The sequence below is a fragment of the Stegodyphus dumicola genome, chromosome 7 (assembly GCF_044657685.1).
Source record: "Stegodyphus dumicola isolate Sdum_Otavi_A_Nest chromosome 7, ASM4465768v1".
In the NCBI taxonomy this organism is placed as follows: domain Eukaryota; kingdom Metazoa; phylum Arthropoda; class Arachnida; order Araneae; family Eresidae; genus Stegodyphus; species Stegodyphus dumicola.
In genome coordinates this window covers 100,464,400-100,482,619 of record NC_140774.1, presented here as the reverse complement: position 1 = coordinate 100,482,619, position 18,220 = coordinate 100,464,400, and the positions used below count along the sequence as shown (strand labels likewise).

General features: G+C 31.9%; 2 protein-coding genes across 3 annotated transcripts in view; one reads left to right on the top strand and one right to left on the bottom strand.

The window, feature by feature from the left end:
- LOC118200801 (heat shock 70 kDa protein 4-like) overlaps window positions 1-11,755 on the bottom strand; it is a 110,873-nt gene extending 99,118 nt beyond the window's left edge. The window contains exons 1-2 of the mRNA XM_035372762.2: window positions 11,458-11,755; window positions 2,563-2,761 (exon numbers count right to left, since the gene is read on the bottom strand). Coding sequence (XP_035228653.1) covers window positions 2,563-2,761; window positions 11,458-11,564 — 306 coding nt within the window. The 5' untranslated portion in view covers window positions 11,565-11,755. The remainder of the gene's footprint in view (window positions 1-2,562; window positions 2,762-11,457) is intronic.
- A 227-nt stretch (window positions 11,756-11,982) lies between these two features.
- LOC118200802 (serine/threonine-protein kinase PLK4-like) overlaps window positions 11,983-18,220 on the top strand; it is a 139,259-nt gene continuing 133,021 nt past the window's right edge. Inside the window, exon 1 of one of the 2 annotated variants that reach the window (XM_035372765.2) lies at window positions 11,983-12,365. In XM_035372765.2, the coding sequence (XP_035228656.1) occupies window positions 12,321-12,365 (45 nt within the window). In that variant the 5' untranslated portion in view covers window positions 11,983-12,320. The remainder of the gene's footprint in view (window positions 12,366-18,220) is intronic. The other variant, XM_035372763.2, reaches the window with a different exon arrangement.

Below are 18,220 nucleotides of genomic sequence, written 5' to 3'. Positions count from 1 at the left end.
TATTAGTAAAAGAATTGGCTACTTGCTGAATTCTTTTAGCAACACCACAATGTGTACTAACCATATTAGCCATTCCATCGGTACTTACATCTACGCAGTTTTTCCATTTTAAAGAGTGTTCAATAACATAAGAATTAAGCATGTTAAAAATTTTATCACTTATTTTGTATGAAACCAATTCTATACAACACAATAATTTTTCTTTTATGCCATCCAAAATAAAATCAATATATCTGAATAAACAAAGTAAGATAACCTTTTTAGAATGCATGATTCATCATTTGTATTGCAAAAAATTTTTATTCCCTTATCTTGTGCATTTAAATGATTTTAGAAATAATGCATGATTCATCAATTTCTATTGCAAAAAAAGTTTTATTTTTTTATATTGTGTATTTAACTGATATTCCACGTTCTCTGACATTTTTTTTTTTCAAAGTATCATTAAATAAAGGAATCAATTTGATTTTATCAGCAGCCAAGAACCCAAACATTTCTAAACAAATGTCTCAAAAACTGCTTTTATTTCCTCTAGCGCTACATTATTTTTTTAGTTTTAACAATCCTAAGTGTGAATAGGTATCACCATTTTAGTAGTGACTTATTCTGAACAAAGTTTAGTTTAAATGTTTTTATTTGTAATTCTAATTCCTGTTCCCCCCTCAAAATATGCAGTTTTTTTTTTTTTCCCAGCTCAGAATTAAGACTTCAAATATCATATTATTTTTTATGGTTTCATAGCATCATTTGTAAAAATATAAAGGCAAATGATACACGTTGGACATCTGCTGATTTGGGCCAAAGAATAAATGTATATTTTAAATATTCATGGTTGTAGTGTCTGGTAAAAAGTGGTTGGTGTTCTTTTTTCTCCTGATGGAGATCTAAGTTTTATTTCACTGTCATTTTCTTGAGACATTAAAATGGTATTCAAAAACTTTATTAGTGTGCTTTGTTTACAGTTCGTGTTATTAAGGGCTAAAAAACACTTTCCCCCTTAGTGCCTATATAAGTATTAAAAATGATCAATAAACTTACTTTTACATTTGCCAAAATGAACTCATTTACTGCAGACCCTCAATACACACACTACAATTTAACACTGAGTGAAATATACAGCATATAAAACTAGCGTTTGGGGAGCTCAACATCATAAACCTGCCGGCTTTAAAGTGCATGAGCACAGACTTTGGAAAGCAAAGCACTCTGCAGAGAAGATACCTCAGAACGTTCTCCAAAATGTTTGCAATTGATGACTGCTTCCTTTACACAGTTCGGTGCAATTTGCTTTTCTGCACAGTAGAATTATTGCAACGTTTCCTCTGCAGTGAGCACTCTCCAGTGTGGCTACAGCCGAAAACATCGCGGCAGAAACACCGCGAACGAAAACGTCGCGGAGAAAACAACGTTAGGCGAAAACGTCGTGCTACAAAACATCGTTGTTGAAAATAAAGAGGTTAAAAAACTTCGCAGTTTAAAAATATCGTGGTAAAAAATAAAGTATCTACACATGATCGTATGATGATAACATCGCAGACACGCCTTTTTTCAGGCTTTAATAACTGTAAATGGATATTCCCATAATGATTTGTGAGCGCAAGGTGGAAAAAAGGATAATTTTTACTTTCATATTTTTTATTAACTAATAAAAATTTGCCAATAAAGTTTTTTATTTTTTACAGAAGCAATTTTGTTTATAGATAACGTCATGTAGTTACTTGCCTTTCTTTTTCTAATCTTTTTTAGATTGTACGATTTATTAATGGCCTTTGTTAGTTAACTATGTCGGTTTAAAATTCTATTAAGTGCTACAGGTTGCATTAATTTTTATGCTTAAGTTTCCTTCTTACTCTATCAGCAAAAATTTACTAGTTAATAAAAATATGAAAGTAAAAATTATCCTTCTTTCCATCTTGCGCACACAAATCATTATGGGAATATCCATTTACAGTTATTAAAGCTTGAAAAAAGCGTATCTGCAATGTTATCGCCATGGGATCATTTGTAGATAATTTATTTTTTACTACGATATTTTCGACGGAGATTGTTTTAAACTGCGAAGTTTTTGAACCGCTTTATTTTCGACGACGATATTTTGCACCACGATGTTTTAGAAGTGCGATATTTTCTCCTACGACGTTTCCGCCTTGCGTTGTTTTCTCCGCGGTTATTGCCAGACACCCTCCAGTGTTGCCTACCTTCAAAGACAAAATTATGGATTCTAGATACTAAAACCATGGAATTAATGTAAAAAATATCATACATATTATTTATATTGTATTTTATTATTTTTTTAATAAGAAATTTTTTAACAATGAGAGGTAAAAATCTCAGAGGACAAGTCAAATTTTTCAACAGACTGGTGCTGGTCCAAAATATCAGCGGTTGAGAATCCCTGATGTAGGCCATGTTCTTCGTCATTAAATTAGAGAATTTATACTTGTTACTGATATTAATCATTACGTTTAGTATTGATACAAAGATATGGAAAAAACATATGAACCAAAAATTTTTTATAATGCTTTAACAGCAAAGTACTTCAAAATTAAATTATATTCATACCTTAACACCAACACTGCCATTTGGTAATTCATGAACAGTGAATGGTAAATATGACAGTTCATACTGTAATGTAGGATCTCTAAATTTTTTCCCAATAAGACGCTTAAAACTACAGATTGTGCTCTTCAGATTTGTAATAAATTTATTTTTTGCAGATGTTCCTAAATCTCTGCAAGTAGGACCAAAAGCAACATATGACCTGAAAGTAAATAATTTGACAAAATAAAAACACAAAATAAGTTGCATATATTTCACAATAAAATGCTTATTAACCCATTAACCGCTGGTGTTGCATTGACGCAACGGTCTAAATAAATGCGTATATAAATATAACTACCTAAGATATTTTATACCAGCCGATGACTTTGTGTAGAGAATATTATGAAGATTATTTCTGTAAAAAAATATTTGCCTTCAACAATCATTTTGTTTATAATAATTAATCTCATACTTTAGGCAAAATTTAAGCAAAATTTTCGACCGAGTATTTTTGCTGAAAATACTTAACGAAAGGATCGCAGTCTTTATGAGTGATCTATTTTTAGTCAAGGTCACCGTTTATCAGAACATTACATCAATCAGATGTTTATATTTTTGTTGGGAAGGAAGGGAAAATAGGTGTTGCGTTGACGCAACTTCAGCAGGAAACGGGTAATCAATCTCCTTTTTCACTCATTCCTTTCGATGTCTTCGTGTTTTGGCTGCTTTAAAAATTCCTAGAACGAGGTATCTTACATTTGAAGAAGCTCTTCAAAGATTTTTTGATGAAGAAACAGATGATTATAATGTTAATAATGACCAGAATGAAACTGATATTGTTGTTTTTCCCCCAGAAACTGCAGAAGCTAGTGATGAAGAAGAATGACAATGTTTTAAATAATGATATTTTACCAAATGATACTGTTGGGGAAGTTGAAATTCACGTAAGAAGTAAGTTTCAGCTTTCTAAAAGCAGTTGTAGTCATACTAAAAAGTTTAAAAAGCAAAAGACTGAAAACTTGAAGTGGATAAAAAAGGAACTGTCAGTTATGTCTCAGGAAGAACATAAAGAAAGAGATAGAAGAGAAACTATAAAAGACAAAGAACAAGATAAAACTAGTGCACAGATTTTGGATTTTCTTTTAAGTTTAGATATTTACTCTCTTCTCGTTGAACAGACAAATATATATGCTCAGAAAAAAAAAAAAAAAAAAAAACATGAGAAGATTTATTGGAATATTATTGCTCATGGGATATCATTATTTACCTCAAGAAAAAATGTATTGGCCTTTTCATAAGGACATTTCTGTTCCTGTTGTACGGGAATAGATATCATGTTTTTCAGTACAGGAATAAAGCAGAATTTGCATTTGACAATAGTCAAATTGAGAATACTGATAAATTATATGAGGTGAGACCATACCTAAACTTACTAAATATCACCACTTTTTACTGCTGGAAATATAAAGTCTCTTTTAGATTTCAGACGCGAGATTGCATTATTCCTTTTGCAAACTCCTATTGAATTAGACAGAAATAGATCAGCAACAGGAAGACCTAATAAATTCAGCATTCAAAAACCATTGCATGGAGATGGTAGACATTTTATCGTAAAGTCCGTTGATAACAAAAGACGTTGCTGTAAAGAGTGCCATAGCCAGACTGTTTATAAATACAAAGTAATATAGCTTTACATCATGATTGTAATCAAGCTTTTCATGCTTGAATCTTTCAATTGAAATAATCTGTATTTGTAAAAGAAATACAATGTATATTTTAATTTTAAATTAATTACAAGTAAAGTGATTTGTAGATTTATAAAGCGTTACACAGCTAAAAAGTAATCCTACGCTCCACTCGAAAGAAACATCACACGAGTACAATCCTACTCACTACACATCCGTAGTCTTATTCCGCTGACGTTGCGTGAACGCAACACTCGCTTTTTCCACAGGTAAGAGCATTTGTTTTATTTTCAATGTAAATTTATGTTATAAATGATTAATTTAAGATTTGCTATTATTTTCATGAGAAAAGAAACATTTCTTATAGTTTTGGCGGTTAATGAGTTAAAAATAAGGCACAAATCAAGCTTAGAATGTCATTAATACCAACGAGAAATTTAGATTTCAAGATATTTTATGTCTGCTTCCTTCAAAGTATTTTTAGCACAAGCTCAATTTCCCCTTAATTGACATATTTCACTTCCAAAAACAATTATCAGCAATAAATATTAATGTAAAATTATTCATAATTATCAACAATAATAGTAATCAGTAATAACACTAATGAAATACTACGAGTCAAATTGGTTACATTGTGAAGTGGAAAAAGTGCTTGGCTATCTTAATGGCTCACAGATATAGTCATGTTCATAAATAATAATAAAAAGCACCTTATAATAACAAACAGAAAATTTTATGAGGAAAAAATTCTATATACAATGTACTCTTGAGTTTCTGAGCTCAGCACAGAGAAGCAAGTCATGAATAATGAAAAAACATGGATAAACCAAACTATCAACTATGTATATTATACGTGTTTATTTCTTTAAAAAATATCAATTATCTTGCTTTGTTTTGGGGAACATTTAAATATTGGCAGAATATTATTGCATATATTTCAAAGGGCTATTTTATCATATTCAAATCCCCATTGGTCAACGAAATTCCCACAAAAGTCATTGCTGTTTTTGGACTAACGTAACTGTCAATATATCTTTACCTGTATTTCAGAATCACTCTATAATTCTTCTGTTCTTGCGACATTTGAAACGATATCCGCATCATTCAAGCACTGACAGCTCAGCTAAGTTCAATTGCTATCGCACCATGCCTCCAGGGCTGTGGAGTCACAGTCATGGAGTTGGGGAGATTTTGGGGTAAAAGGAGTCAGAGCTGGAGTCGCTAAAAACAGGTCGACTCCGACTCCAGTATTTGTTGGACAGTTTGAATTTGAAATGAAATTAAAATGAATTGAAAAAATTAATGACAAGCTGAGTCATTATTTTTATTTACAAACTGTCTACATTAATAAATAGTTATTTTTTTATTTTACTGACATATTCATAAATAAATATAAGGATGGATGTGATATTTGCCAGAAAGACTGTGGAATGATCTTGCAGAATTGGAAACTCTTCTTTCTACACCGTATATAGCCACAAAAAAGCTGCAATCTGAAGAATTGGCAGGAGGCGAGAATGGAAGAATGGGATGTTTGTTCTTTCTGAAATGGAGGGTTTATTGTAGAAGGAATCATCTAGACAATAAGATCTTGCTGGGTTCAATATATGGAGATCCGAAACGCTGAATTTTCTTGGATGAAGAATAAATTAAAAAGGCAAAGAAAGTCATCTATGAACTTTCACTAAGAATGAAATTATTCTTAAAACAATTCGAGAATTCGAATCAGGACAGTCAAACTGCAGACATTGCAGCTGAGTCTCTATCATCCTCTTCTAGTGATGAATTAGATTTTAAGAAATATTTTTGGATAATAGTGAAAAGGCTAAGGCAATGCAAATGAAAATAAAGAACCAAGAGCCTTTAGATATAAAAATGAAAAAATACAAACAAGATTTCTACACGGCCTTTGAAGAAATAGAGAAATATGATTGCGCTTGTAAGACACCTCTTTTAGAACTTATAAAAATCTATCCTGAAAAGTTAAAAGAAGTAGCTCTAACAGTGACAGCTCTTCCTCCTACTCAAGTTAGCGTGGAAACATTCTGTAATAATTTAGAGTGTAAATAACAAATTTATAAATATATGTAGATTTTCTTTTGCCAGCAGTGTCATATTTTTTTAAGAAGCATCTATTTTATCTCATACTGCAAACACGTCCTTAAGTTGTCCTTGCAAGGATATGTTTTGTTCGTTTAAAATGAGAAAAAACATCTGCCAGATATGTCAGCTTGGTTACCCACTCATCGTCGAACAAGAGTTCAAGAAATTCCAGATTATTTTGCTGCTGAAAAAATAATTTGATTTCTTCAGGCAAAACGAGGAGTTGAGTCAGTATTTTGCTCCTTGAAAGCCATCTCACCTCAGTGTGAAGAAAAAGATGAGTATATTGGGAACCCATTTCTCTCCAAAGTATTTTAAATATTCAAGAATTAAGTGCTTTATGCTGAATTTCATTTATGATTTTAATAGCATCTGATGATACTTAGTGTAGTTCTGAGGACATTTGTTTCACACACAAGATGCTCACGATGTATGATGCAGTGTGTAGAAAGTCTGGGTGACTAACATTCTTCACCTCTGCAACAACTCCTGAGCAATGTACAGTCATGTTTGGAGCGTCGTCTGTACATATCCCAATACATTTTTTTCATTCAATTCTGTATTCAAGGAAATTCTCAAAGCTCATTTCTCTAACTGGCAAGTTGAGCGAGCAAAATAGTTGTTCTTTAAATTTTTCTTCACACTTAACCCTCACGAAACAAAGGAGAAGTGCCTTGTTGCTTATGTCCATAGATTTATCAAGTTGAATTGAATAAAATGGTGAATTTTTTTGCCATTTTTATAACTTGACTTTCAATATTTTCATCCATTTCTTCAATTCTGTGCATAACAGTGTTAGTGGACAAAGGAATTACTTTCAATTTCTGTGCACTTATCCCCCCAAACCTCTTCACAGGCTTCCAACATACAAGACTTCAGTAATTCTTCTCCAATCATATATGACTTTTTATTTCTCGCAATTTGAAATGCTATTAGATAAGAAACCTTTAATAAGGACTTCTTCAACAATCATATTTTTTAACCCGTTCAGGACCAGCATCGTGTATACGCGACGCAGCAATTCCACCCTTAGCAGCCCAGCTTCGCGTATACGCGAAGAGTTCCGATCCATCTCTACCGCCCAGTGTCGCATATACATAACTTGGAAATAGAATGATTTATTTTAATTTTGAAATGACAGTAGCTGGTGCTAAATGGTAACAGTTTTTACAACGATTAAGTCATGTGGCTTTTGACCTTCATGTACGAGCATCAGTTTCTGTTCTATACTTCTGGTTTTGAAAGATTTTGGTGTAAACAAACTGGGAATCACAGGTCTTTAAGTTAAAGGGATGCTGGTGTTTGTTTATTGTTAAGAATTTCTTTCTATTTTTTTGTTAGGGGAATGTGGGCAAATGCATCTAGCTGACTATAGCGGGTGTAAAGTTGCCAAACTTCCATGATAGAAAAACTCATACCAGGTGTCCTTTTTTACATTTATTTTAAACAACATTTTACTATAGACCTTCTTGATTAATTAAAACGTAACTTTACAGCATTACTATAGAAGGGGAAAAGATATCAACTTTTCCGATGTGTGATGTATCTTATATGCTTGTCAAAAAAAGCCACCATAGTCCTGTGTGTCGATTCTTGTTTTGAATTATTCCACACACAGCAGAATTATTAAATTGCAATTTAATTACCTACAGATAATTATTGCTTTTTTTTTCATTTCATATTTGTAATTTTGTTTTCATATGTATACTATTTGATTTCATGCTTATAGTTATAATTTTACCATTTCAAATGTTTAATTTATTTCTATTAATGTGATATCCTTTATGTTAATATATATTAATAAATAGTACATTACGAACATAACTTCAAAAATTGAGGTCATTATATTAAAATGCTGATTTATATAATTTTTTTTGTAAAAGTAGGCTTAACTGCTGAAAATGCGGCGTTCCATTTCAGGGGGTTTGGCCCCAAGGCTGCGCTTCGTTCTTTACACGCTGGTTTTCAAGGGGTTAAAGCACCTAATTGTTTTTGCATATTTTTATGCATCCTTTTAAAATATTCAAGTAGTTTCTTGACTAAATCTGGGTGTTTAGAGTTTTGAAAGTTTCACAGCATCGTTAGATAAACTCTCAGAACAGATAATACAAAGAGGCCGTGGATCCAGCTCACTACCAGGTTCTGCAATAAATCCAAATTTTAAGTAGTTTGAATCATATTTTCCTGTTATTTTGGCTTTTCCCCCTCTTTTCCCCTCCAATTTGAATGTTCTTTCTAATGCTGTCTGGACATGACGAACACTGTGGATGCTGTGATTCACTGATTATCTCTTTATTAAGTGAAGTAATAGTATTTTCATTAGTTATTCTATCTTTAGTTTTACAAAAGAAATGCAAACTATTTGCTTACTTTTTCTCATTCATTATGGGTCTATTACCTATTTTATTTGAATAAGAAAAAAAAAAAAAAAAAAAAAAAAAAAAAAAAAACACTAATGAGTAAAAAATGTAAACATTTCCTCTTGTTTTTAAGTTGGGCTAACCTTTCACATGGATATGCAGAAAGTACAAAGAGACTTTATTAAACACAAAGAGTATTTAGGTTGCTAGTCCAGATGTTAAGCAATACAGTCAAAAGTCTTTAATCCGGAATGATCTACAATCCGGACCTCAAAGCTATAAACTTTCTGCGCATGCGTACATGCATTAATGCATGTACGCATGCACACAGTATGCTTACGCATGCGCGTTTAATGTATAACGGACGGTATAAGCTAAGCTAAAATTATCTAATTATCTATTTCAGTTAATGTTGCACATTGCAATGTTCCTTAATCTTCTAATTGGATCCGGCTTATTATTTTTTGCAGACTGTTAGAGCAATTTTATAAAAGTAAGCTTGAACTTTCGATTATGTCAAAAAGAATTTCCGATTCTGGAGCTGCCAAAGGATCGACAAAGCAAAAGCATGTTTTGATGTCCATCAAACAAAAAGTGGAATTGCTGCAAAAAACAGATAAAAGCATAACCTTTGTTTCTCTAACCATTCTGAAATCTGTTTATAAATTTCACGCTGATCTGCGGGGCGGAGGGGGAAATCCAGCAATGCTTATCCAGGAACCCTGCAATACAGAATCTGATATCCAAGCAACTGTAAGCTTAGATTTAATTTTAGAACTTCAACAACAGAATTGCGAGTATTGGAAAAGGTTCCTAAGGCTTTCAATGCACTGTGCGAGTCTGTATAAATTATGAACTTTTTCTGGCTTAGCTTTGATATGTAAATAAGCGCATAATATATGGCAGTAAGCTCAGATGTCAAAACAGCAAGTGTAGTGCAAGCGTCTGCCCTCCATGTGGTCATCCATAACAAATCCTGCTCCAACATGGCAAGCTGTTTTTGATCCATCTGTATACACGGCCACATGACAGCTATATTCATATTTGTGGTTTAAGAAGAGTTGTTGCTATACGATCTCGCAAGCGTTCTGCTTATTATAGCGCTGGAAAACATCAAGGAGCTTCATTTCCGTATCCTCCCAAGATGGGATTTCAAGATGATGTACTGCTTGGGTGGACATATCAGATATGGAATATTCCTCAATCAACAAACGAGCTCTTAAGGAAAAGGAAGGAACACAAGATGGTCGTGCTTGAAACAGAAGGTCACACATGTCATTAAGCAAACATAGCTTACTAGGATGGTCAGGTTGAGACAATATATTAAAATAATACCGAGCGATTCTAAGCTTTCTACCAGACCAAGATAATTGGACTTTTTAGGTTGGATTTTTTAAAATACACTTCCAACAAAATGTCTTTCATGCAAACTTCTACTCCCTCTTTCAATACAACCAAATAATCACTTTCCATTCACCATTTCTACCTCTATTTTACTTCTTTTTGCCAAACTTGCTCCACAAATAAACTAGCATGGTCAATCATTTCATTCTTTTTTACACATACATACACACACACTTATTCTTTCAGTCAACCAATTTTATTCAAACAGACATTCACCACCTTAATAAGCAGATTTGTTCCAGCTTCATATACCCACAAATAAGTAAAAATTAAAATATCAATTATACTCATCTTGCTTTCTTCGAAACATGTACCCTTCTTTACAGACCTCTTACAAAGATGAACCTTTGCACCCTTCTCTTAATAGACCTACTCATGGCCATGTAATCAATCATTACATTCAACCAGATGCATATCTTTTGTACAAACTAGACAATCATACCTAGAACTATTTAAACCTTCATTCTTACATGAATCATTAGCAGCTATCTTATTCTTTCGCTCTAAATAATGAAAAAAAAAAAAAAGTATTTATTTTACCAAACATACTTTCTTGTAAAAGTGACTGAGCAACGATTAATTAGAACCAGACAGCTAACGAAAACCAACAGTCAATCACTGACAACTAAAATTCCAATAATTCAAAATATGTGATTTGTAGAATGTGATATACGTACTACAAATTACATAACCCTCGATCACTAAACTATGATGTTCCAATCAAATGAAACTTGGGATAAAATATTGTCACATAGCAAAAAAATGACTGCCATAACACTGGGGAAACAGTCGATTCTCGGTTATCAGAAAACCAGTATCATCGTCAATATTTGACGGCAATCTATGGGGCACCCTTCTGCACACTAAAACCAAAATTTGCCCCGATGTCACGTAAAAAGATTTCTATTCAAAAGGGACCAAAAAAAAGTTACATTTCATCCCAAGGAGTAAATTTTAAAAACTTATATTTCGTTCAGGAAATATTTTTCTTCTGTTGCCGATAAGTATCACAGTTACTATAAATATATTAGCAAGCTTCGTTAAATGAAACACTTAATACGTTAAAAGTGCCTCTTAGATGCTCTCCATTTCCCAGAGAAAAGCACAAATATCCACCTGACATTCTCCATGTACTCATATTAGATTCTTCAGTTCACTGATTTGGACCTTCGACCAGAAACTCACCTTATTCGTCGACTTTACCGATGTTCTTCACCTGATACAGAGTATAAGGAGGCGCTGCTTTCTGAAACTCAGATTCACTACATGTTCTTAGTTAAAAGTGCTTAAAGTGTTAGTGTTTTGTACAGCGCAGCGAAAAAACTGGGAATAAAATCAAAATGACGAAAGTGTGCAATACTTACGGAGTAGCGCGTTGACTATAATCATTGGTTATAGTTTCGATTCCTCCCGCTTTAGCAACAGCAACATAGCAATTTTCATTGCCAAAATCAATTCCAACTGCAGACATGATGGAAGAAGACAGATACAAAAAAATAAACGAAAAAGGTAGAAATTACTTTTAATACAATGTTTTCGACAGTGTATTTGTTTACATTTAAATTCTACAAGACAGTATTACACGAGTTACACGGCTTCGTTTCAAATTTACATTTATTTACATTATGAACAAGACCATGCCACCAAATATTCTAGAAACCAACGGGCAGAGGTAATTATGCCGGTTCGAGGATATAACTTTTTTTTTATAAATATAACCGAAAAAAATATTTTTAAAGGCAGTAAGTTTACTGATAATGAGAAGAATTTACTAAATAAAATAATTTTATAAAATACAAGATGAATTTCAGCAAAATTGCTCCAGTGTGTTTAAACACGAGGATAAAAGACTATTTTTGAATTTTTTATATCTCTTTTTTTATCTATTGGCAACATATTTCATACAAAACATTTACTTAAGCGGATTAATTGAAAGCTGTTTTGATGTTCGTTATTATCAAAGTTTATGTGTTTGAGATAAATGATATTGGAAATTAAAAAAATTTATTTATCCCTTCGCATTGTCGTTCACATATTGTACCTTTTATGTTTTGAGATTCAAATAAATGGTTCTATAGGCATTCTAATCAAACTTAAATAAATGTATGCAGAATGTTTATATGACTTTTAAACATGATCCACGGGAGAGACTATTATCCACCCTGGAAGCTGAAATTTTATAAATTCTGTGTATAGCTAATAGATATGATTTTATGAATTTTCAAAGATGTATGACAGAAAAATAGAATATCCAATTGGCAGTTGTATTGAGGCAAGTACCGTAACTATTTATGTTTTATGCAATTATATTCGAAAACCTGACGTTTACCTGTTCAATACCTGTATATGTTACGTTATGGAAGGATCTTAGATTTAAAATGTTGCTCTTTGCTGAATTTGCTTATTCTTATTTGATCATATATAAACATTATATTATCATAGCTGTATTTGATAAAACTACAGAAAATAATTGTCAATGTGTTTTCTTCTTAACTATGGCAGGTTGGTGCCAAATGAATTCTTTTAAAAGCTGAACACCATTAAAAAAAATTGAAGCATACTTGTACTCCTTTGTAACTAATTTTTCACTCAAATTAATAAACACCAATCTAGAATTTAAAAGGTACTTCTTGTTTATAGCAGCTGAGTTAAAACCCATCAAAATAATGATAAAACACCAAATTTTATAACTATATAAAATAGGTAATGTAGTTAATTATATAAAATAGGTAATCTTTTATTTATCTGATGAAGCATCATTATCACAACCATTTAGTAGGGTTCTACTTTACTGCTAAATTCAAAATTTTTTCACGTTCTCTCATAATAATAATTTTTGCATGAACAAGTCAGATTGTTTTCCGTGCATGCATTTTAATGCCTGTAAAACAAGAATACATTCTTGCACATTAAAAGTTATGTATTTCTTCTGACATTACGTGAAATAAATGCAGAAGGATTTTTGAATAAAGTAAAAATAAATAAAGTAAAAATCCTCATCAATTTGTTTTCCACTGTTAATCAAAATTTGAAGTTTTTTTTTTTTTTTTTTTTTTCAGTCATTTGGAAAATTAAGTTATGAAAAGTAAAACAAGTGATTACTGATATACACAAACAATTTTTGCAGTGTCTACAGCACACAGTTTATGTAATGTTTGTCGGCAATTTAAGGTGTTTTTCCGTTATGCACCTGCCGTGAAAAAGAAACCAAACACATGCTGGGACCTAATGATAGTGCCATCTGGGCTATTGTTGTGTGTGTTTATCTGTAAACTATTCTTGTACCTATAAATTGTTTTCAATTAAAAAAAAAACAGCAAATTATGCATAATGGAAAAGTATCTGTGTTAATATATATTAATTTACTGAACACAGTTTCCTGAGCAATTTTGTGTAAATAAAGAACATATAGAAATGTTTTCACAAATTCCTTAAAAGCAGGGGTTGTCAACCGCTGAAGAATTCTGAATTTCATAGTTTCGGGCGGTGTGTTTGTGTGGGAGGTGGAGAATGCAGTCAGTCTTTTATTTACCTGCTAAATGTTTAGTTTATGAATATAAAAAAAGCTACTTTTATTCAATTTTTGATATTAATCAACATTTTTTATACTTTTTCTTGTTTAATTTATAAAACATCAAAAACAAAGGGAAAATATATTTGAGGGTATCCCTTAGCGATTTTTTTGGCATCATTCTTGTTTACTTTCAGTGCTCGCCCAAGTAAAATAGCACCCGAAACATAATGCAATAAAACATTAAAAAATTATAGTCTCAGTAAATTGCACTTTAAATCAAAATAAAGCAAAGATATAACATTAAAATGGGAATACATATTATCTAATCTGTGTGGTACAAAAAGGAAATATCGACTTACCTTATTTAGAAATTTCTGTGTCTTCAGTGTGTTGCACACAGAATTCCTTCACAGCATCCAAAACCTGTTTAAAATTATCTGAACTAGAATCTGTATACTGCTGTCACCACATAAATTCACAAAAGTAAAAATAAAAAATATCTGGATTGTCGGTGGCATTTCTGTTGAAAATCCCTTTTTATTGCATCCAAATACCTTGCATAGTCTTGATATGAGCTATGTTTTCCAAATCCTTAAATTACACTGCATAATTTACTGAGAGAGGAATGAAGCCATTTAAATTTTCATTTACACACCAGCCAACCAGTTTTTTCTTTCCCATTCATTCCAAAGCATACAGAAACTTCAGGTTAAATTTTGCAATAAAAAGTCAAAATCACCACAGTTACTCATTGCAACCAATCATGCCATAATATGGTTTCCATAACATTCAACATAAAATATTCAGCTTACCATAAATGAAACAACAGCTTGGCGATAATCCAAAGGGTACCCTAAAATATAGACTACCCAAAAATAATCGGCTAATCTTTGGAATATGGTAACAGGTAGTTTGGCGACATTTTGGTAAGGCGATAAAAGTTACTAGCTAGGACTTTAACAGTGTACATGGATAAAGTCGAGTGTGCGCAGTGCCATTTTTGTGCAATTCTGGGATTTTTTTTTAAGTGAAAATAGGTCGACGTGTACATGGATACCATGTATGTGCAATTCTTAAAAACGTGGCAAGCAGTGGGCGATTCTGCACTTTCTCCCAATTTCGCACCTAAGCACCTAATCTTTGTCATGATTAAGCACTTTTGTTCCTTAAAAAAAAAAAAAAAAAAAAAAAAAAAAAAAAAAGAACATGCCTTTACTTTGTGAAAACAAAATGGCGTCCACAAAAAAAACTAGCAGGTTGCTGTAGCAAGGTTGGTCGCCAAAAAATTGCCAAGTTACCATCATCCAAAGATTAACCAAATAATCTAATTTTAAATACATGTATATGTATTTTTCGAATTGTGGAAAAGCTGGTGGGGAGATTATCATCTAGCAATATTGAAAAGGGTGCATGGTATCAAAAAAAGGTTGAGAATCACTGTTTTAGAGGGTGAAATACCTTTTTCTTAGATGGGGGGGGGACTATAATATCTTTTTCATTGATGAAAGATTTAAATATCTGGTAATGAAAAAATAAGGATTTTTGCTGGCTTAAGAAACATGAACTAAACATAAACTTTTGCTGGCTTAAGAAACTTTTTGTGCAGATCGGTAACTATTTCTTGGAAAAGCTAAAATGTACTAGTTCTTGTTTCTCACCAAGCCTATTTAAAATTTGGCAAAAAAGCAACCATAGTTTGGTACACATGCTGAATAAATTTGTATTCGTTTTGAGGTGATCCAATGCAAGTACACTTCTTCAGAAGTAAAAATAGGAAGAGTAGGATTATTGAGTTATAACAAAGTAGTCGAGGGAAGAATGGCTTAATGAAGGCCTTCAGAGGAAAATTGGCTTGTATTCTAGTTAGACATGAAGAAAATTCCCATACATTTAGCTCTTGCCAGGATTTGAACTGGGGTCAAACGACCAGTATTCAGTGATCATAGAGCTTACTTGCTGGTAGGTGCAAAAACGGGAGGAGGAATGACCATTTTGTTTCTAAAGTAATGGGGAAGTAAAGTAAAAATGAACCTAGAACTATCCAGCAAGGAAAATAGTAATGTAACAGGAAAAATGAATGTACTAGAATTCTAAAAGCTTTAGGGAGAACTGAATTGGAATAATTACCAATAGTTAAAGAAGATAAACTTTTATTACATTGAAAAACTTTAATTAAATCTTATTCTTTGACAGAAAAAGCTTTATGGATAATTTTTGCACAACCTGAGTCAAAACTGAGATTAAATGCCCAGTTATAAAAATAAATAAAAATGTGTAAATCAAACTTCTCATTTTACTTGTCAATAGTCTCTTTTATTCTTAATTTAAATTTGGGTAGTTCCCCTTTCTGTCCTAAAAAGAGTACCTGTTCATAATGTGTCATTCTAAAGTGTGCCAGTCCAAAATTAATCCTTTTCATGCTACCTTGTGTATGCAGATGCATTTTATCCAACCATTTATAGATGAAACTGACTCTATATTTCACCCTTATTCTGAATATGTAGGCTTTTTTTTTTTTTTTCTTCTTTGCTTCGTTCTGGCTAACACACATCCCTGTTCACTTCTGCTTATCATCCATTTTCTGAAGATTTGAGCTTAGAGAAATGCAGGTGCATATTGTGCTGATAATGATGTGGGTATCAAATTGCACATTTCAAGAATTACATTATCCAATAATAAAATTACGTGAATCAATGACAATGTCTTCAAATGTCATTATTCCATTTATGCAGAAAAACCTTTCCACGTTATATGTATGCAATAAACCATTTCCAATATATTACAGATAAATCTGATTCTAACTGGAATGCAGTAATCATTAATAAATCATCTCCCGGCGAGTGAAGAAAGCACTGATATTCTCTCCTGCTTCATACCAGATCCTTGGACAATGACCCAGAAATACTTTTCTTATTTCCTGACTAATGTCTAGAAGTTTTCCATTGCCTTGACCCTTTGATTATTGATATCACCAACATTTTCTCTCATCTGCTGCATTGACTCTACCTTCTCTTCATCTTCTACAAGAAATGATTATTACTACTTCATGAAATGCTTCAATGTTTAAAAAGAGACTATGAAAGAGATAGAGATTGAGGTATGCAGACTAGATGCCCTTTGTCCAGTATTGCTTTGTTCAAGGATATACTTTACTTCTCTTATTCTTTGCAAAAGCATTTTTGCGTTTGAAAAAGAATCCGGCTTCTAATCACTCTTTAAATCAGTAAAGTTTTATTCAAAACCTTTATCTAGCTAATATAGCTTTTTTGCCTAAATTTAATTTATTGCTTATAACCTTAGTTAACCATGGCTTGGTTAACTTAAGTTATTAGTTTTCTTTAATTTAACTACAGATATGGGGTGAATATTATTAAAATATTACTATTATATTTTTTCCTATAGTTTAAGTAAATTGAGACTAATTTTTAGAGGCATAATTTTTATGCAACATTTAAGAACAGTATCTTCAGTAGTTTGAATAAAAATATCCAAAAGTAAATAAATTAAGCTTTAAATCTTCATTTAAAAATGTTATATTTCTGTCATTAACTGATCTCTTAAAAAATTGGTACTTATGTGTATAAATGCAACTGCCTTGGCAGAAGTTGCCAAATTTTTAGAATGTGCCAAACTCTCGCAACCTTGCGCTTAACCATTCTTCTAGAAACCATGTTCATAACGGTCCTTCAGTCAAGCAATGTGGCCATTTTTTGTGCATTCTTTTTTGCTGTATTCCAAATTCCAACAGTTTTTATAAATAAATCGGGATATTTTTTGGGGGGGCCTTAGTTTTAAAATACGAGCTTGTGGAATTTGCCAGCAGTGGAAGAAACTGCAGTAACATTTCTGCAAGAATGCAGAATTTAGCTGAAAATTGTTTGTGGGAAACAGCAAAGAAATTGATTTCCTCAGTGGTGGATGTTGCTGACGATTGCATAAAACTGACTTTCTGCAATCTGGGAAATTTTTGAAGCAAAAACAGATTGCTGTCTATTTCAAGATAATTGTGCAAAAAATTACAGAATGGTTTGTGTAAGTGTTTTATTTTTAATGTATTATGTGATTCATATTTAATAACTGAAATTTGTATTCTAAACTGGCAAAGTATGTTTACTGACTTATGATAAATATTGATAGTTTGGGAATCTTTCAAAAAGCACAAAAACCATCAACTTGCCCCCCGATAAGTAACTTGTACCTTTTCATCTGTAAAAAGTCATCAAATTACAAATGTCTACAAACATGAAGAGAAGTCTTAAACTTGCTTTATTTGAAAGACTAGCAATTAAAAAAAAGTTTGAAAATCTAGGAAGTAAAATTAATTGTACAGTACAAAGTCAGAGATCCAGACACATCAGGACTTCAATGATTCTGGCTTTGGTATTTTTCTGAATATTAGATCATTAGTTTAAATAAGATAATATTCAGAAATTATAGAATTAAAAATGTGAAATAGTGATTTATGAAATGATAAAGCATTTATGACCTTAAGGAGATCAAAATTTATAAAAAGAAAAGCTCAATATTTATTATTTGCTTTATTAACCCATTAACCGCCCAAAAAAGAAAAAGTTTATTCTTTACCTCATCATTCTTTACCTCAAAAAGAAATG